The sequence below is a fragment of the Pimephales promelas genome, chromosome 20 (genome assembly GCF_988280905.1).
Source record: "Pimephales promelas chromosome 20, fPimPro1.hap1.1, whole genome shotgun sequence".
NCBI classification, from domain to species: Eukaryota; Metazoa; Chordata; class Actinopteri; order Cypriniformes; family Leuciscidae; genus Pimephales; species Pimephales promelas.
In genome coordinates this window covers 10,820,313-10,838,825 of record NC_142788.1, presented here as the reverse complement: position 1 = coordinate 10,838,825, position 18,513 = coordinate 10,820,313, and the positions used below count along the sequence as shown (strand labels likewise).

The window sequence follows — 18,513 nt, the reverse complement described above, 5'->3', positions numbered from 1 at the left end:
GTGCAAGCAAAATTTCTGTTTGCAACTTTCTATGTTTTTCATCTAATATTTATTTTTTTTTTTCAGCTCTATTTCAAAGAACATGCTTTTCTAAATAGTTTTAGTATTAACAATAGCCACACTGTAAAACAATTTGTGTTTCTTTCACAACTTCATATGTCCAATCTGGAATTTTATTCAAAATCAGCTGAGATTTACAGATTTAATGGAAAAAAAAAAGTTTTTTTTAAACTTGTTAGGCTTACAGGGACAGTTCAGCCAAAAAGAATACCCGTGTCATCATTTACTCATCCTCGTGTCATTTAAAACCTGTATGACTTTTGTTTCTTTGCACAAAATTAGATATTTAAAAAATGTTGTTTTGGTCCCCAATTTCTATAGGTCAAACAGTGTCAAACAAGAAGAAAGAAACCAATCAAACAGGTTTAGAGTGAGTAATTGATGACAGAATTTTCATTTTTGGGTGAACTATCCCTTTGATGCATTTAGTGTACTTTTTGTGTACTTTTGTCTTGCCTGCCCACTATACATCAGATTAAACTTCACACACAATTTCACACCAAGTGCCAGTGTCCAACACATCTATCAGTCTATCTACCACAGCAACAATGGTGCAAGTCACTGCTCGGCGCAGACAGGCTCCACCGTATTGTGCTGAATCCAGCTCCTCTCTCTTGCTAAAGCAACTGTGTCTTACAGTCCAGTTGTTTTGAGCTCGGCGCTCTTGAAGACAGACAGGATGGCAAGTAAACATCTTGAGAGGTTCTATGCCCAGTATTAAGGCTTCTGACAAATATGTTGAGAATAGCGAGACGTAGGAGTGACTTTATTGGCACGTCTTTGCTATAAGTATTAAGGCTTTGGTGTTCGAGATCTCACACCCTCTCCAGCCTCAAAGACTGTAACGTGCAGATGTTCACACCTCTGGAACCTGAAAGGGATTGAAAGACCCTTTGTCTGCAGACAAACGCCTCTATCCGATGACTTAACCCCCAACTCAATAATACTCCAGAGACCTTCATATTTATAGGACTGGGTTTACCATTGCAATCTACATTTTGTAGATTTATCTGTGATAGTCCTCGAGGATCCCTGAGTGAATTCCTATATTACACCCTTCAGAGATGTGATTCCCCCTTAACGGTGGTCTCTAGATAGATATGGTGGTCACGGAGTTTGGGCCCCCACGGGTCACAGCCGTCATGGTTGCCATGTCAGATCCCTCAGCTGTCATGGCCTCTATATCGGAATCCACGATAAAACCGGGAAAGCACAAGGCGGTCGGGATGTGCTGGGACCACCGGACTTGGATGTGGACAGGCGGAGAGTTCAGAGACGGCCTTCTTGGCCAACATCCCCACAATGAGGAAGTTCCGGCAGGCACTGTAGCAGGACCGAGGCCAGACCGCTGACGTCATCTGAGGGACACGAGACCTCAACGTGTGAAAATGAATCAAATAACATGTATTGCATTAAAGACAAAGACGATGCATGTCTTTCATGCTTGTAAACATATTTACAAGGATGCATTTTTCCCAGAACTGATGTGCATCATAGGCCTACACAACTCTATGTATTTAGTAAATAGAAGGTCTTTAAAAATAGTTCTGCAATATAATAAAAAAGTTTTTATGCTTTATGTGATCACGTGACCAACGGTTTACTTTCCATTGCATAATGCAAATAATGATGCAAAAAGAAACTCCACACATCCTGTGGGTTGTCTTGTCACTAAAGCCTGACATATGAAATATGAAATAATAGTCATAATTTTTTAATAGAACATTTGAACTTTCAGGCAAAATCTAAATCTAATGTTTTTTATTTATTAAGAATCATAATTGATACATCACTCTTAAAGGTGGCATATGTAATAATTGAGGTAACAATATACGAAAAATGAGCTACACGCATCAAAAGAATGAGAAGAAATAAGTGCAAAGATGTCATTAAAAAACTGACAAGTTACAGTGCTGCTGAGATATTAACCTGAATTAGCATGCTATATTACTAGCCCCGGCCCGGCAGGTGTCGTAATACCAGTTCCGGCCATGGGAGGCGGTATGCGGACGGGCAACGTTAGCACCAGCCAAACTGCAATAGACGAGTGAGTCGCGCTCGCGCCGGCTTGTGTGTACTTGAACCTGATGTCAGTCGTGTGGAAATACAGCCCATTACCACATTTCAGTTCAGGGAAGAGTTCAAAAAATGATTGGTCGACATTATGCATAAGGAATACATTTTGGTAAGTTGTAGCATACTGTATCTTTCACCAGTGTTCGTGTTCTTTTTCAAGCTAGTAGAGACGATCGGTTCACGTGCGCTAGGGATCTGTAGTGTAACATGTACAAGCGCCAAAACGGTTTTATTCTTTGAATTGCGTAATATAATTGACAGAATCGGAGAGCTTAACTAACCTGCTTGCTAAGTGTCAATTGCGTGTGTCTCACGGTGAATTCACGGCGCTAGCTTGATCAACATCAGCGAATGCTGTCTGTCAAATTAATTCACTAACAATAAAAGTGTAATATGAACAAAACGAATACCATAAACTTCAAATAATTGCCCAAGCTTTTATTTTCCCATACCGTCGAAATGCACCAGCTTGTTTTTGAGATCTATGAGGCGGTCTTCATCATTTAGTGTTGAGATTCATAGTGTTTAGTTTAGTTCACTTTAGTGTTTAGTTCATTGAGTCTCTGATCTCTAAAAATCTCCAAATGTTCCACGTGAAACTGCGGTCTTCCAACCTTTTACTATCATGTCAAATGATTTGAATAACATGCGCGATGGTAGGAGCACAAGTCATTTTTTGGAGGTATAGCTACTGCCCCCATCTGTTATGGAATATGGAGTAGGATTTGATTTATGATGTTAGATGGCACCTTTAAGGCTTATATATAGTGTGTATCTGGAGGACGTGAGAAGAAAAAAAAATACACCTTAATATTATTCAGAGGCCCGAACTGAGCAAAAATATGCAATTTGCTGCAGTTGCTATGGTCAAAAGTAAAATGAAATTCAGATGTAAATCAATGAAATCTTTATAATAGTAGAGCAGAGTACTTACATACAATGCATATTCATTGTCAGTATATCTCCCAATAGGTTTTTCTTATTAAGATATATCTAAATGATTAGTTTAAAAAAAAAACAAAAAAACATTTTTTTTTCTTCAAAAGCCCTATGGATCCTATTTGATATAGCTACAGTATTCAACATTTGAAATGGATCAAACCCTTTCAAAGTTATACATTAATTTTGATCAAAATGTCTCAGGACAACTTTGATGATCCACTTCAAATGTTGACATACTGTGTATAATAAAGACGAGTCTATATAGATAACCAAGTAAACGTACATTGTTTCAGTCCGAACGTGATAACTTTTTACATATTAATTGATTCCTACGTTTAATACTGTATGTACAAATCAAGATTTCACAGCAATGTAAGCTATCACAATTTTTTTAATGATAGGCTACTAAAAGGGGTTTACCTTTTAGTAAACACCTTTTCTAGTAAAAAAGAAAAATAGAATTCATCTTGAATTCAAACATGATACTCACAAACCTAAGAGACGGTGGTTCGAGGCGTCTCATGTAATAGTTTCTGAATAGAATGAAAACGAGTAAACCGCGCCCTCTCGCGCTAAATAAGCGTCATTACCTTCGTGACTCCTGAGCTTATGATCCACAGGATTGTCAACAAACAAGCGCTGTAGCAACTCATATTATTTCCTTTAAAATAATCACACGGATCCTCAACAGTAAAATAAATCAATAAAAAGAATTAAATAATGTAATAATATGTGGTTACAATTATAAGATAAATTAATACAATAAAAAAACTAAAAGATAAATACAAGAAACCATGAAACTACATCATGCTTCAAAACCTATTGTGTCAGTTTATTGGACACCAAAATAAAGTGTTTTTAACACGGGTAAAAATGTTTCATAGCTAGGGAGACAAGGCAAGCCTAGTCCCAGACTAAAATGCATGTTTGAGTTGTCTTGGCTGAAAGCAAATTTGTCTCAAGGTGCACACTTGGTTTTTTTTCTTTTCTTTCTTTTTATAAAATCGGGCTCCATTGTATGATTTTGGTCATGTTTTGGCTGTCTGAGACAGATTTTGTAAATGCTCGTAAAAGATTCCCACTGATTCTTGGCCAAAGGTTGCCAGTCCCGTCATCTCTGCTGAAGTGGTCTTCAGTCACGTCATCTCCGCTGAAGTGGTCTTCAGTCACGTCATCTCCGCTGAAGTGGTCTTCAGTCACGTCATCTCCGCTGAAGTGGTCTTCAGTCACGTCATCTCCTCTCCGCTGAAGTGGTCTTCAGTCACATCATCGGTGCTAAAATGGTCTTCATTTACGTCATCTTCGCTGAAGAGGTCTTCTGGCACGTCATCTACACTGAAGTGGTCTCTCCACTGAAGTGGTCTTCAGTCACGTCATCTCCTCTGAAGTGGTCTTCAGTCACGTCATCTCAGCTGAAGTGGTCTTCAGTCACGTCATCTCCGCTGAAGTGGTCTTCAGTCACGTCATCTCCGCTGAAGTGGTCAGTCACGTCATCTCCGCTGAAGTGGTCTTCAGTCACGTCATCTCCTCTGAAGTGGTCTTCAGTCACGTCATCTCTGCTGAAGTGGTCTTCAGACACGTCATGGCCCACGTCATCTCCGCTGAAGTAGTCTTCAGGCACATCATCTCCGCTGAAGTGGTCTTCAGTCACGTCATCTCCGCTGAAGTGGTCTTCAGTCACGTCATGTCCTCTGAAGTGGTCTTCAGACACGTCATGTCCCACGTTATCTCCGCTGAAGTGGTCTTCAGACACGTCATCTCTGCTGAAGTGGTCTTCAGGCACGTCATCTCCGCTGAAGTGGTCTTCAGTCACGTCATGTCCTCTGAAGTGGTCTTCAGTCACGTCATGTCCTCTGAAGTGGTCTTCAGACACGTCATGTCCCACGTCATCTCCGCTGAAGTGGTCTTCAGACACGTCATGTCCCAAGTCATCTCCGCTGAAGTGGTCTTCAGACACGTCATCTCCGCTGAAGTGGTCTTCAGGCATATCATCTCCGCTGAAGTGGTCTTCAGTCACGTCATCTCCGCTGAAGTGGTCTTTAGTCACGTCATGTCCTCTGAAGTGGTCTTCAGACATGTCATGTCCCACGTCATCTCCGCTGAAGTAGTCTTCAGACACATCATCTCCGCTGAAGTGGTCTTCAGGGACGTCATCTCCGCTGAAGTGGTGTTCAGTCACGTCATGTCCTCTGAAGTGGTCTTCAGACATGTCATGTCCCACGTCATCTCCGCTGAAGTGGACTTCAGACACGTCATCTCCGCTGAAGTGGTCTTCAGGCACATCATCTCCGCTGAAGTGGTCTTTAGGCACGTCATCTCCGCTGAAGTGGTCTTCAGGCACGTCATCTCCACTGAAGTGGTCTTCAGGCACATCATCTCCGCTGAAGTGGTCTTTAGGCACGTCATCTCCGCTGAAGTGGTCTTCAGTCACGTCATGTCCTCTGAAGTAGTCTTCAGACACGTCATGTCCCACGTTATCTCCGCTGAAGTGGTCTTCAGTCACGTCATGTCCTCTGAAGTGGTCTTCAGACACGTCATGTCCCACGTCATCTCCGCTGAAGTGGTCTTCAGACACGTCATCTCCGCTGAAGTGGTCTTCAGGCACATCATCTCCGCTGAAGTGGTCTTCAGTCACGTCATCTCAGCTGAAGTGGTCTTTAGTCACGTCATGTCCTCTGAAGTGGTCTTCAGACACGTCATGTCCCACGTCATCTCCGCTGAAGTGGTCAGACACGTCATCTCTGAAGTGGTGTTCAGTCACGTCATGTCCTCTGAAGTGGTCTTCAGACACGTCATGTCCCACGTCATTTCCGCTGAAGTGGTCTTCAGACACGTCATCTCCGCTGAAGTGGTCTTCAGTCACGTCATCTCCGCTGAAGTGGTCTTCAGGCACGTCATCTCCACTGAAGTGGTCTTCAGTCACGTCATCTCCGCTGAAGTGGTCTTCAGTCACGTCATCTCCGCTGAAGTGGTCTTCAGGCACATCATCTCCGCTGAAGTGGTCTTCAAGCACATCATCTCCGCTGAAGTGGTCTTCAGGCACATCATCTCCGCTAAAGTGGTCTTCAGGCACATCATTTCCTCGATGAGGTCGAATCCCAAGAGGACCAGCATCAAACACCAACCAGACAAGTGGTTCACACTGGCTCTCAGCACAACAGCTCCCGAACGTGAGTCAGTGATTCCGTGATCCCGTGAGGAGCTGCACTGATGCCCACCTGTCACACACGGAGCGAAGCCTTCACTGTTGATCTTCACTGCTGTCTGTGAGAGATAGAAAGCAGCATCTCGCTATGGTAAGAGTGCTTCACATGGGCGAAGAGTGAGTGAGAGTCTCACGCCACCAGACTCCGTGGATCATTCCACACCATCACACAGATGGTGTGGAGGAACACACACATCACCAACACCATCCAACATAGCCATCCCACGGGAAGCTGAACACAGAGGCCCATCAGTCACCAGCTGTGATGAGTGAAGCTGCCACATATTATTATTAGAGTGGATGGGCCTCTGCCCTCTAATAACAATATGTGGCATTTAATATAAAAAATGTTCTGCCTCCCTCTCGCGATGCTGATTGGTTGATGAGAGTTGAGTTGCTTCTTTCAGAATTATTTGCACATCAGTCAAAGGAGGACATACTGACATCTGCTGGTCAGAACCTTGTGATGCAGGGTATTTCCTGGAATAGAACAAATTTTACATGATTTTGATAATTGAATGGATCATTTTGCATGTGGCGGCTCACGCAGAAAAACAATGTGTAGAAGTTTGACAATTTCACTGAGAATCAACTCAGTTTTGATCAACAAGCCATGTGCATTTACATATTGTGTAAATTGTAGACATTTATGCCCAAATCAGAAGCCAGGGTTTACAGGAGAGGTTCACAACCTACTGAGGGCACAAAATGCTGCCATCAGAGTTAGCGATGATGAACGCCTGAGAAAACCTAGGGCCAACCTGTCCCGGGGCATCAGAAAGAAGGCCAAACAACAGTATGCTAAAAGGATAGCCCATAACTTCCGAGACAGCAGAGACACAAGGAGATTGTGGTGGGGAATCCAGACCATCATGGATTACAAGCCTCCATCAGACTTCTGACAGTGACATCTCTTTGCTGAATGAACTCAACAACTTCTTTGAAGCGTACAACACCACGCCTGCACAGAAGATTGCACCTCCTACTATGACAACCAGGTTCTGTCTCTCAAATATTCAATCTACCTTTATTTTTAAAGAAAATGAAACTTAGGTAAAGACTTAATTCGTTTTGTTTATTTATTCCATAATATTCACCGCCAATGCAAATGTACCAGTCCAGAGCAGCTTTAACATAACAGCTTAGATGATGTATGGCATATTTAAGCTCATAACTCATAGTCTACGGTGACGGTAATCCAACACAACTGCTCATCTAACATTCAGTAAGAACAAAGTACAGTATTCTTCATTTGAAAACATGCTATATGTGTGGCATACATATTCCAGTAGAGGGCAGCAGATGCTCATATCCAGCCTCCATAGCGCAGTTTATTTGGCAGGTAGACTCGAGTGAGGAAATGAGGGGCGATAGATGCCAGGGACTGGATCTCAGCTTTCTGCTTCAGTCTCTGCATCGTTTCTACCTGAAAAAAATCAGACACATAGATTAGGCGACATCATTCACATTCTTGGCCTCTGCAAACACCTGTCAAAACACTGATGTCACAAACGCATCTTTGACCATAGCGCCTGTTCTTTGCATATTGCCTTTGTCATGTCTTAAGTGTACAGAAGCATGGAATGAGGCACCTCTCTCTCCCACGCAGGCTGGCAGGTGATGTAGGGTCTGTTCCTCAAGCTGTTGATTTTTCTCTCATCTGATTGAGAAAATGGAATAATAGTTTCCTCCGGCACTCTGTACCTGTGACAGCCATTCACATACAGACGCCATGAGGCCTTGTGCATTCATAACAATGCACACACAAACATAATCTCAGTAATTTACTCTTACATATAATCGCTGGCCACTTTATTTGGTACTAGTGTTAGTTGATGCAGATAGAGGCAAATAGAAAATCAAGTGACTGGAACTAATTTGGATTCAAGACAACGGCACATAATGATTAAGAGTGCTCATTACAGAAATAATATACTTAAGTGTGAACTGAATGCAGTGTTTTCAGACACTTAACTGCATGGTAACTGTAAATTAAAATGCTATTAGTTAAAATTTATATTAAACGCAATTAGCTGCATTTTAATGTGCTTTTATAACTACTTCACTAGGACTTAAGTACAACTTCATATGTAATTTCATAATTATATTGTCTTTAAAATATGGTTAAAGTTGCTGTTTGAATGTACTGACAGGCATTTATGGTAGACTAAAATATACTCTAATGCCATTTCTATTCTATTCTACAAAAGAATATTAAAACATGATTTAAAATGTACTTTAAAGTAAAATATTTAATCTGACAACACAGTGCACTCTTTAAGTACACTTAAGTGGCCTTTTTTCTTTGATTTTATATTAACTAAGATTTGAAGTACATTACAATTGCACATTCAGTTCAGTTCATTTTTCACAAGGGCTGTCCCTCCTTTACTTTAAAAAAAGTAAAAAAAAAATCTGGGTTATAGTGAGGTCCTTACAATAGAAATGTAAATAGTACATTTCAATTGTAAAGCTACAAGACGTAAACAATATGCATGTCAAAAATAATTGTAGTGTAAAAAATTGTTTACTAAACTTTTCCGTGTAAAGTTATATCTCATTTTATAACAGTGCTGCCATGACAAAAATAATGTATAAATCCTAAAGTCAATGTAGAAATGATAAGAACTTCACTGATCAAATATCAAAAATGTTAACAGAACAATGTGTTTTTATAAAATTATAAGACCAGGCCAGAATCAATTCTGTTCAGCTATCATGGTGTAGCAGATTAAATCAGAAAACTGAAACATCACTTTAATTCAATACATCAGTGCTGAAAATTTTGAGCAGTCTTCTTATTTTCATGTAGACTTTAAGGAGAGTGTGTTGGATCTCTGTCCAGTAGTGTTTTTGGGATGAGGTGGAGCAGGAAACTGGCAGCATGAATGTGCTGATGCTGTCGGAATCAGAGCAAAAATACCTGATGATGTTTCCAGTGATTTTTTTTAATGCATGCTGTCATTCAGATGGGTGAAATCACTAAACAGCTGACCACTTTTACATGTAGTTTGTGCATTTCAATACAAAAACCTACAATTCAGATCAAAATCAAAGTCAGTAGCTATGTTTCCATCTGTCAAAAAGACGAAGAAGATGAAAATCCACAAGTTCCAATCCAGAAATACACAAGTGAATATACCTAACAGAAGACCCCCTCCTCCAAGGTATGACCTTGCGGCTTGGAGAACAGAACAATTAGCCTTAGGAAGAGGACGAAATGTTGACAGAAAATGATGGCGAAGGGATGGTGACAGGAGATGACAAAGTGATGACAGGAGATGACGAAGGAATGATGACAGAAGATGGCGAAGGGATAATGACAGGAGATGGCGAAGGAATGGCGACAAAAGATGGCGAAGGGATGGTGACAGGAAATGACGAAGTGATGATGACAGGAGAAGACGAAGGAATTATGACAGGAGATGGCGAAGGGATGGTGACAGTAGATGATGAAGGGATAATGACAGGAGATGGCGAAGGGATGGTGACAGTAGATGATGAAGGGATAATGACAGGAGATGGCGAAGGAATGGCGACAAAAGATGGCGAAGGGATGGTGACAAGAGATGATGACAGGAGAAGGCAAAGGGATGGTGACAGAAGAGGGCGAAGGGATGATGACAGGAGATGGCGAAGGAATGGCGACAGAAGATGGCGAAGAGATGGTGACAAGAGATGATGACAGGAGAAGGCAAAGGGATGGTGACAGGAGATGACGAAGTGATAATGACAGAAGATGGCGAAGAGATGGTGACAAGAGATGATGACAAGAGATGGCGAAGGGATGGTGACAGTAGATGATGAAGGGATAATGACAGGAGATGGCGAAGGAATGGCGACAGAAGATGGCGAAGGGATGGTGACAAGAGATGATGACAGGAGAAGGCAAAGGGATGATGACAGGAGATGGCAAAAGGATGGCGACAGAAAATGGTGAAGGGATCGTGACAAGAGATGATGACAGGAGAAGGCAAAGGGATGGTGACAGGAAATGACGAAGTGATAATGACAGGAGATGACGAAGGGATGGTGACAGTAGATGATGAAGGGATGATGACAGGAGATGGCGAAGGAATGGCGACAGAAGATGGTGAAGGGATGGTGACAGGAGATGATGACAGGAGATGGCGAAGGGATGGTGACAAGAGATGGCAAAAGGATGGCTACAGAAAATGGTGAAGGGATGATGACAAGAGATGATGACAGGAAATGGTGAAGGGATGATGACAGGAGATGGTGAAGGGATGATGACAGGAGATGGTGAAGGGATGATGACAGGAGATGATGACAAGAGATGATGACAAGAGATGGTGAAGGGATGATGACATGAAGGCGAAGCGATGGTGACAGAAGAAGATGGTGAAGGGATGATGACAGTAGAGGTAAAAGGGATGATGACAGGGGATGATGAAGGAATTACGACAGAAGATGGTGAAGGGATGACGTCAGGAGATGTCGAAGGGATGGCGACCGAAAATGATGAAGGGATGGTGATGGAAGAAGATGGTGAAGGGATGATGACAGGAGATGACAAAGGAATGGTGAAGGGATGATGACAGGAGATGATGGTGACCCCGGCGGTAATGATGGTAGATACCCAGCGATGCCACAGAACCAGAGCTCAGCAGGGTAGTAAGCAGAGTTGGGGTTGATGGGGCATCCGTCGGACGACCGATGGAGAAGGAGCCGATGGATCCCAGGGTACAGACAGAGAGTCGATGGTACAGAGCAACATCACAGACACTGGAGAGCTAAGCGAAGCCGCAGAGACGAGCGCCTGAGTGGAGAGCCAGAGGGCCCGAGGCCGGTGTGATAAATGACCATAGACTGTAAAAAAAGATGGACGACGCTCTTCCGCTCTTTTCCATCAGAGAGAACTGAAGCCGCCAATGTCCCGATATGGCGCTGACATCTTGGGACTTGAGTCTGCGCATTTGCATTTTCGGGACGAGACATGCGCAGTCGTGAGCAGGAAGTAAAGCCGCGAAATCAAGGCCCCGCCCTCAGTCTCACTGAATCTTTTGCAAGCACACGCCTCGCACGTTTCTTAAGTAGCCTCTGTCTGCCCTGTTCCTCTCCAATGATGTCCGCTGATTGCAGTACCTCGTTAAAATGAGGTAAATACAACTACTAACTACATAGTCAACATTATGAAAAAAGTCAGCTGGTGCTTCAGTGACTACCTCGCACAGAGAACCTGTCAATCATAGCTGTCAATCATGTCGTCACAGCACCGTTTTTATATCAAATAACTAACTAAAAACAAACTTATTTTAAAAACAAACACTTGAAATTTCAGCAGTGTGATAGAAACTACAGTGAATGACTCTTTAGAAAAAGGATATGTAAAGTGTATTTTAATTGTTTAGTTGGTCTCACGTCCCATTGAATAACATGGGGAGGCGGGGTTTATGACCTATACTAGGACCGGTCACAGGGGGGCGATCGAGACATTTTGGCTTCACTTTTGTGGGCTTGTGCGGCACGCTTGTAAAGGACAGAGGCGGAGCCGAAGGTAAGATTTTATATTTTTATAAAATTATAAGATTTTATAAAAGAACAATTTAATATGCTGTCAATTTGTATTTTATGTTTTATGTGCAGTGCAGTATTATTTAAGTTGTTAAGTTATCCTGTATAGAGTTTTCTTAAAGTTTTCCTTGTACAGAAATTACTTGAAGTTTCCTGTACTGCATTTACCTGGTTTTCCTTTGTATAATTTACTTGAAGTTAGCTTTAAAGCCACTCCTCCTTATATGTTCATACAAGTATGTGCTGTTTTAGCTAGAGGGATTCAGGATAGGAAGGAGGAGAAGGAGAAACAGTTATCTTACTGGAACATCCCTTCGTCTGGCTGTCAAAAATAAGGAAATTGTCTAAATAGAAATCTAAAGCGCAGGTTTTTTTGAAGCACTCAAATTTATGGTAAATGGATTGCATTTATATAGCGCTTTCACAGACCCAATGATCACCAAAGCGCTTTATATTATGACTCACATTCACCCATTCATACGTGTCCACCAACCTTCCGGTTTGTAGACAACCTACATGAACCACTGAGCCACTGCCGCCCCTAAATTTAATCAAGGAATCGTGACAGCCCTATCTAATAACAAATGTCATTTCAGTTCTACTTTCTGAGTTTGAGAACAACTTAATGCAAGCAATGTAAAAGGTTTAGCCACAAACTCAACTCCTTCATGCTAATATAACGAGAAAGCTTTTCACCTCAATGAGAAATTACATCACATTTAAATATTGTGAGATCGTCACACCCCTAGTTTTTTTTTTTTAAACAAATAATGACCTTAATCAAGTAAAAGTCATCAAAATGAAGTCTTAACTGGATGTATATCCATTCACGCAGTATAATCAAGTGTACTTCCAGCATTTGAAAAAGCAGATTCAGTTTGGGTGATGTTGTACAGATAAAGTATGCCAGATCATTGTGTTCTGCTGCATTCTCTACAAGCTAAATCTCAGAACTGAGCTAAAAGATGGGAAACTGCCAATTTTTGGTAGTGTGGCATTAATTCCCCTTACTAAAAGCATAAAAGAAACTTACGCAATACAATACTAGATAATGTGCCTTGCAAAGTGGCCAGTGTTTAACATATCATGTAGGCTACATGGTGCTAACAACGGCAGTTAGCATTTCTTTCTTCTGTAGTTTACTCTATTTTCCTAAAAAGAGGTTCTGATTTCTGAAGTCCATGACAGTTGACACATACACTTCAAAATAGCTTTCAAGAGGAAGGAAATAAAAAACAGCAACAAAAACCAAAACAAAAAAAACCCCAGAAAACGGAAACCAGAGCAAGCCCAGCCTCAATCACAAACCACAGAGCAGAGTAATGAGTTGACTTTCCCAAACCTCTGGATGTCTGAAGGCAGGAGGCCCAACCACAGCACACTGGGGACAGTCAGACTGTGGGCCTCGAAGGCCATTGACTGCGGACAAATGACAGTTAGAGTTCCTAAAGCTGGACAGCCGACAGACATTAAACAACAAGCCAACATGATATGTTTAAAAAAAGTAATTTACCTTATCAGAATTTTTGTCTTTTTTAATATAAAATTTAATCAAATTTAATAACAAAATTGTAACTGAGAAGCAAAACTGTTTAAGTTTGGTGTAGAATAGTTTTTATTTTTTAATGAATACTTTATTTGGTAAAGACATTAATTTGATCAAAAGTGACAGTAAAGACATTTATAATGTTACAAAATATTTCTATTTCAAATAAATGCCGTTCTTATGAACTTGTCAGATTCATTAAAGAAGAATCCTGAAAAGAGTACATCATGGTTTCCACAAAAAATATTAAGCAGCATGACTGTTTTCAATATTGATAATAAGAAATTATGTTTCTTGAGCAGAAAATCATTACATTTTAAAATATATTAAAATTACATTTCATTTTATTTTAATTAACAGTTATTTTAAATAATAATATTTAACAATACTTATCATAACAATTTTATAATATTTCCACAATGTTAGTTTAAACTGTATTTACTGTTTTAACTTTATCTTGGTGAGCAGAAGAGACTTCTTTCAAAAACAAATTAAAAAAATCTTATTTAACACAATTTTGCTTCTCTAGTAAAAATGTAATATTATGTTACAATATGTACTTATATAAAAATGTTATTATATTCTTTTGAATACTATATTTATATTATTTCTTCATTCATATTTGTTTAGATATTTTATCCTGGAAAATTACCTATATATATATATATATATATATATATATATATATTGTACTGCAAGATTCTGTATGTGAAAGTGAGTTAAACAGCCAAAATGTAGCCACACACTCTGCAGATGTGTCACACATACACATGTAGAAACGCTTTACTTTTTCCGCAGGGTAAATTTTAAGTTCATGAATGAGAGCTTCCTCTTTTTTGTCTTGCCACAAAGAGAGAAGAATAATTACATGTCGCCGCAATGCAAAACTGTACAGGCCTCACTGGAAATTGCACAGAAATAGTAGGAAACAGGACTTACCAGTGAGCCATACTTGTAGACGCACATGATCTCGATGCCTGGGAAAAAAAAAAAAAAAAAAAGGAGAGGCTGATTCTGCAATCACTACCATACCCTTGCAATTATCCTTTGGGACAACTTAATTCGCCCGAGAACAAAGTAAAGAGAGACAAGTAAACAAAGAACACATGCACAGAGAGCGCTGGAGTCATTGATAATGACAGTGTCAGAAAAAGCAGGGCCTTCATGTTCATGCTAAACTGCACTAGACCTGCCACAAATGAAAATCACTGCAGGATCAGTCATTCTCAGGGACCGATGAACTCATGTGAACGATGGAGCATGCGTGTGTTTGTTATCTTAGCTTGTAAATGTGTTTGTGGTTCAATGACTTTACGGAGTATAAATTACATGTTGCAGGCAACATGACATTTTTAAGAGCCTTTTCAATGACACCTTGAGAGATATACTTTAATGCAGTTTCTATTAAAACTACCATGTCATGTATTTAAATATATATTTGTTATTACACATTCGTAACGAGCAATTTAGAACATAGAAATATATTCACTTTAATTAAAGTTAAAATTATAATCAAGTACTTTGCATGTGCTTTAGTATTGTTAGTCAAGACATTAAAATAAGTGACTTTTTTATTAATTGCACTTTCAAAAAATGCATTTATGACGGTGTACTCTTTTTAAGTATACTTAGCTGGCGTTATATGTAAGAAACAAAATATACTTCAAAGACTACAAGTGCATATTTAATACAATTAAGCACACTTTTTCACAAAGATGCTAGTGGTGTTGTGGGCAGTGTTGGGGGTATTACAATTTGAGTAACTTTAATCAGATTACTTTTCAAATCTCTCCTGTCCTCATGTTGAGAGAAATCGTGAGTGAGTGCAGAGGTGTTGTGTGCGCTGTGCGAAACATGATGGTTATTGTAGTTCTGGAATAAATGTGAGCATTTACTCATCTGACTTGCACAGAAATAGGTTCAGTATTCCTCAAAAAAGAGTGAAATGAAATGCAAACTCTGAATATTACACAAACCTGCAATCGTAAAATATTTTAAATTACACAAATATATTTTATGTATTTAATCTCCCTTTATTAACCAATGGTCTTTGCTGCGGACCTTAAATGATTCAATTCAACCATACTAATAAGCTGAAATGACTTTAGATAAACCTCTACATTTTGCCGTAAAAATCGCAATGTAACGCACTTTCCATAAAAACTAAGTAGCACAATGAGTTTTTTTAGAGAGTAAGACAATATTGTAACACATTACTCTAAACGTAACTTTCACCAACAATGGTTTTGGGTAGTTGGCACCCTAAAATCCCTCATTCTTGAATGAGCAACATGATGTAAGCATGATTAATAAATGTGTGTGTGTGTTTGTACCATGAGGATCTGCATCCACCAGAGCAAAAACTGGGACGTGTAGCGTGTCCCACAGTTTCCTCACCATCAGTCTGCTGTTGACATCAGGCATCCCTTTACCCTGATGAACACACAAGACCAAACATTCAGGCCTTGAAAGTACACACCAGCACTGATCTTACAGATGCTTACTGTTATGATGATGCAGGGCGAAAGTCTGGTACAAAAATCATCGTCCAGTAGTCTCTGGAACGTTGCATCTTTCTCCACTATCAGAATGAATTTTGCAGATGATACAATGTCTTATATGTTGCTGAGGAATGTAATAGATAATCCAACAGAGAGGTTCATTCATACGGTCCTTCAAATTAATTATATAAATTATATTTTTATATTTTAATGTTTATAATTCACAATCATGAATTAAAACATGTAAGTTGTTTCAAACTTGTATGAGTTTCTTTCTTCTGCTGAACACAAAAGAAAATATTTTAAAGAATATGGGTAGCCAAACAGTTGATGACTTCCATAGTATATATAAATATATAATACAAATACTATTTGTAAATACTATTATCCATCAACTGTTTGGTTAACGACATTCTTCAAAATATCTTTTTTTGTGTGTTGAACATGAAGAAAGGAACTCATACAGGTTTGGAGCAACTTCAGAGTGAGTAAAGGATGACATCATTTTATTTTTTGGGTGAAATATCCCTTTAAAAGCTACAATTAACTTTGATAGAGCAGTGACATAACTATATCAATGTGAATCATTTCTGTGATTTAAAAGCCTCCATTGTGCCAAAACCCCACACATCACTGTGCAGTGCAACCAGGAGGCACTTAGCATAGGTCAGAAAGGATCTCCAAAAGTCTTATGATTTAATTCCGCCTTTATTTCATTTAATTATATCTTGACTCTGGTGTTTGTCTGATAACAGTAGACCAGGAGTTTTGTTGTGGCTGGTGGGAGAAAAGTTGCATCTTACTGAAATTAGGTTTAGTTGGACTAAATTACTAAAATGACTAAAACTAAGCCTGAAATAAAGACTTGTTGATACTATTGTCCTCTGTAGAGTTACTTATAACTTAAAGGACAAGTTCGGTATTTTACACTTAAAGCCCTGTTTTAATAGCCCTGTTCACTGATATGCTCACCCAAAAATCGCTGCAAAAGATGCTTTCCAACAGATGTTTTACCATTCGATGTAAAATTGTAGACATAATTTTCCAAACGCCTCACAACCGTACATACTTCCGTTGAGAGCTTGATTAAATAGACACTCCAGCCCAGTTGGTGGCGATAATGCACCTTTGCCAATTGCAAGCAAACCACTGGAATTTCATACACAGAAAAAGCAGAAGAATACAAACAACCCCATTTCCATTTCCGGCGGATGAGTAATACCGTACCTCACAGCACATCCAATACAAGTCAATGGAGTTGGATAAAAATCTATGATAAATCCTGTTGGAAAGCATCTTTTGCAGCGATTTTGGTGTGAGCATATCAGTGAACACCCCAGACCACTCAGTGAGTTTCACGTCTTTGTAAACTAACTTTAATGCTTTTTAGGAGGGTTTTCCAGTGCACCTATGCAACCATTGTGAAGGTGCAACCACAGAAACCGAAAATTCTCGGGCCAGCAGCATCTGTCCAAATTTCAATCTTAACCGTTCTATTAACCGATCATCAGAAACGATCTTAAAGGTTCTCCAAGCGATGTGGGGCCAAAACATTTTTGTCACATACATCAAACGTCTCCTCACTATCGGCTAGCTGCCTGTCCCCTAAACACACTGTAAAAAAACGCGGTCTCTGTAGACACCACAGGCTCCGAAAACGGCAACAAAAACAATCATGTCTCACCCGGACCACGAAACCTAACAAAGAGTGTTCCAGCCAATCACTGGCCAGAAGTATTTGAGGGTGGGTCTGGGCGGTTAGTGCGCGTGCACATGAAGGGTGTGTGTGTGTGAAGGTGAGCGAAGCATCAGAGGGAAGTTTGAAAAATGGCCAAAGACACGACCAAAGAGACGTCGTTCTGACGAACAAAATTAAAAAGAAGAAGGAGTCGGATAAAGAACGTGCGAAGTTCCGAATTTACATCGGTAGCAAAGCTTTTGAACGATGGCGAGAACTCCGGCGGCAGAAGGGCTTCCAGTCCAACATTCAGGTTGCTCTGTTTTTGCTGGACAGGTGGGTAACGTTAAATTGTTTTTTTCTTCTAAATTGACGCTTATGTTCGCCAAACCCACACAAGGATATAATTTGCTAGAAATGCACGTTCACAATTACTTCAAGAAGCACGGAAGGGAGAGGGAGGAGATGAGATGCGGAGGAGGGAGGGTCTAGCTAGCCTCCGATTTGTTTGAAAATATTCCGAACGTCAACACCCAGGATCGCTCAGAGAACCTTTAAAACAGGGCTTTAAGTATAAAATACTGAACTTGTCCTTTAATTGAATTCATTTCATAACTGACGAATTTTGCCCCAACAACTGAATGAACCAACACTGAACTGACTCAAGCTGAATAATGATATCATCTTTTAAAAAGTTAAAAAGCAGAATTTGAATTTCTATCATATTCAATGAAGTTTGCATCATTATTCTGTTATTTTCCTGTTTATTAATGTGAATCTATTTTGAATCTATCTGTATTAGATACAGCGCTAAATACATAAGGTGACTTGACCTTGATTATGATGGTGTTCCTTTACATGGTTTAAGAAAACAGGAAGGATACTTCTGATGCCGTTAACATTGGAAGACACAGGGGTAGCCTAGGGGGAGGGGGAAAAATTATGAAAACATTTCAAATCATTCCCAGCA

At 39.9% G+C, this 18,513-nt stretch overlaps 1 protein-coding gene across 3 annotated transcripts in view; it reads right to left on the bottom strand.

Moving 5' to 3' along the window:
- Window positions 1–7,337: 7,337 nt before the first annotated feature.
- Window positions 7,338–18,513, bottom strand: part of spo11 (SPO11 initiator of meiotic double stranded breaks) — a 44,436-nt gene continuing 33,260 nt past the window's right edge. For all 3 annotated transcript variants that reach the window (XM_089124657.1, XM_089124656.1, XM_039669949.2), the window contains 7 exons: window positions 18,428–18,464; window positions 15,869–15,978; window positions 15,698–15,797; window positions 14,304–14,341; window positions 13,161–13,237; window positions 7,876–7,987; window positions 7,338–7,709 (listed from right to left, as the gene is read on the bottom strand). In XM_089124657.1, the coding sequence (XP_088980783.1) occupies window positions 7,590–7,709; window positions 7,876–7,987; window positions 13,161–13,237; window positions 14,304–14,341; window positions 15,698–15,797; window positions 15,869–15,978; window positions 18,428–18,464 (594 nt within the window). In that variant the 3' untranslated portion in view covers window positions 7,338–7,589. The remainder of the gene's footprint in view (window positions 7,710–7,875; window positions 7,988–13,160; window positions 13,238–14,303; window positions 14,342–15,697; window positions 15,798–15,868; window positions 15,979–18,427; window positions 18,465–18,513) is intronic.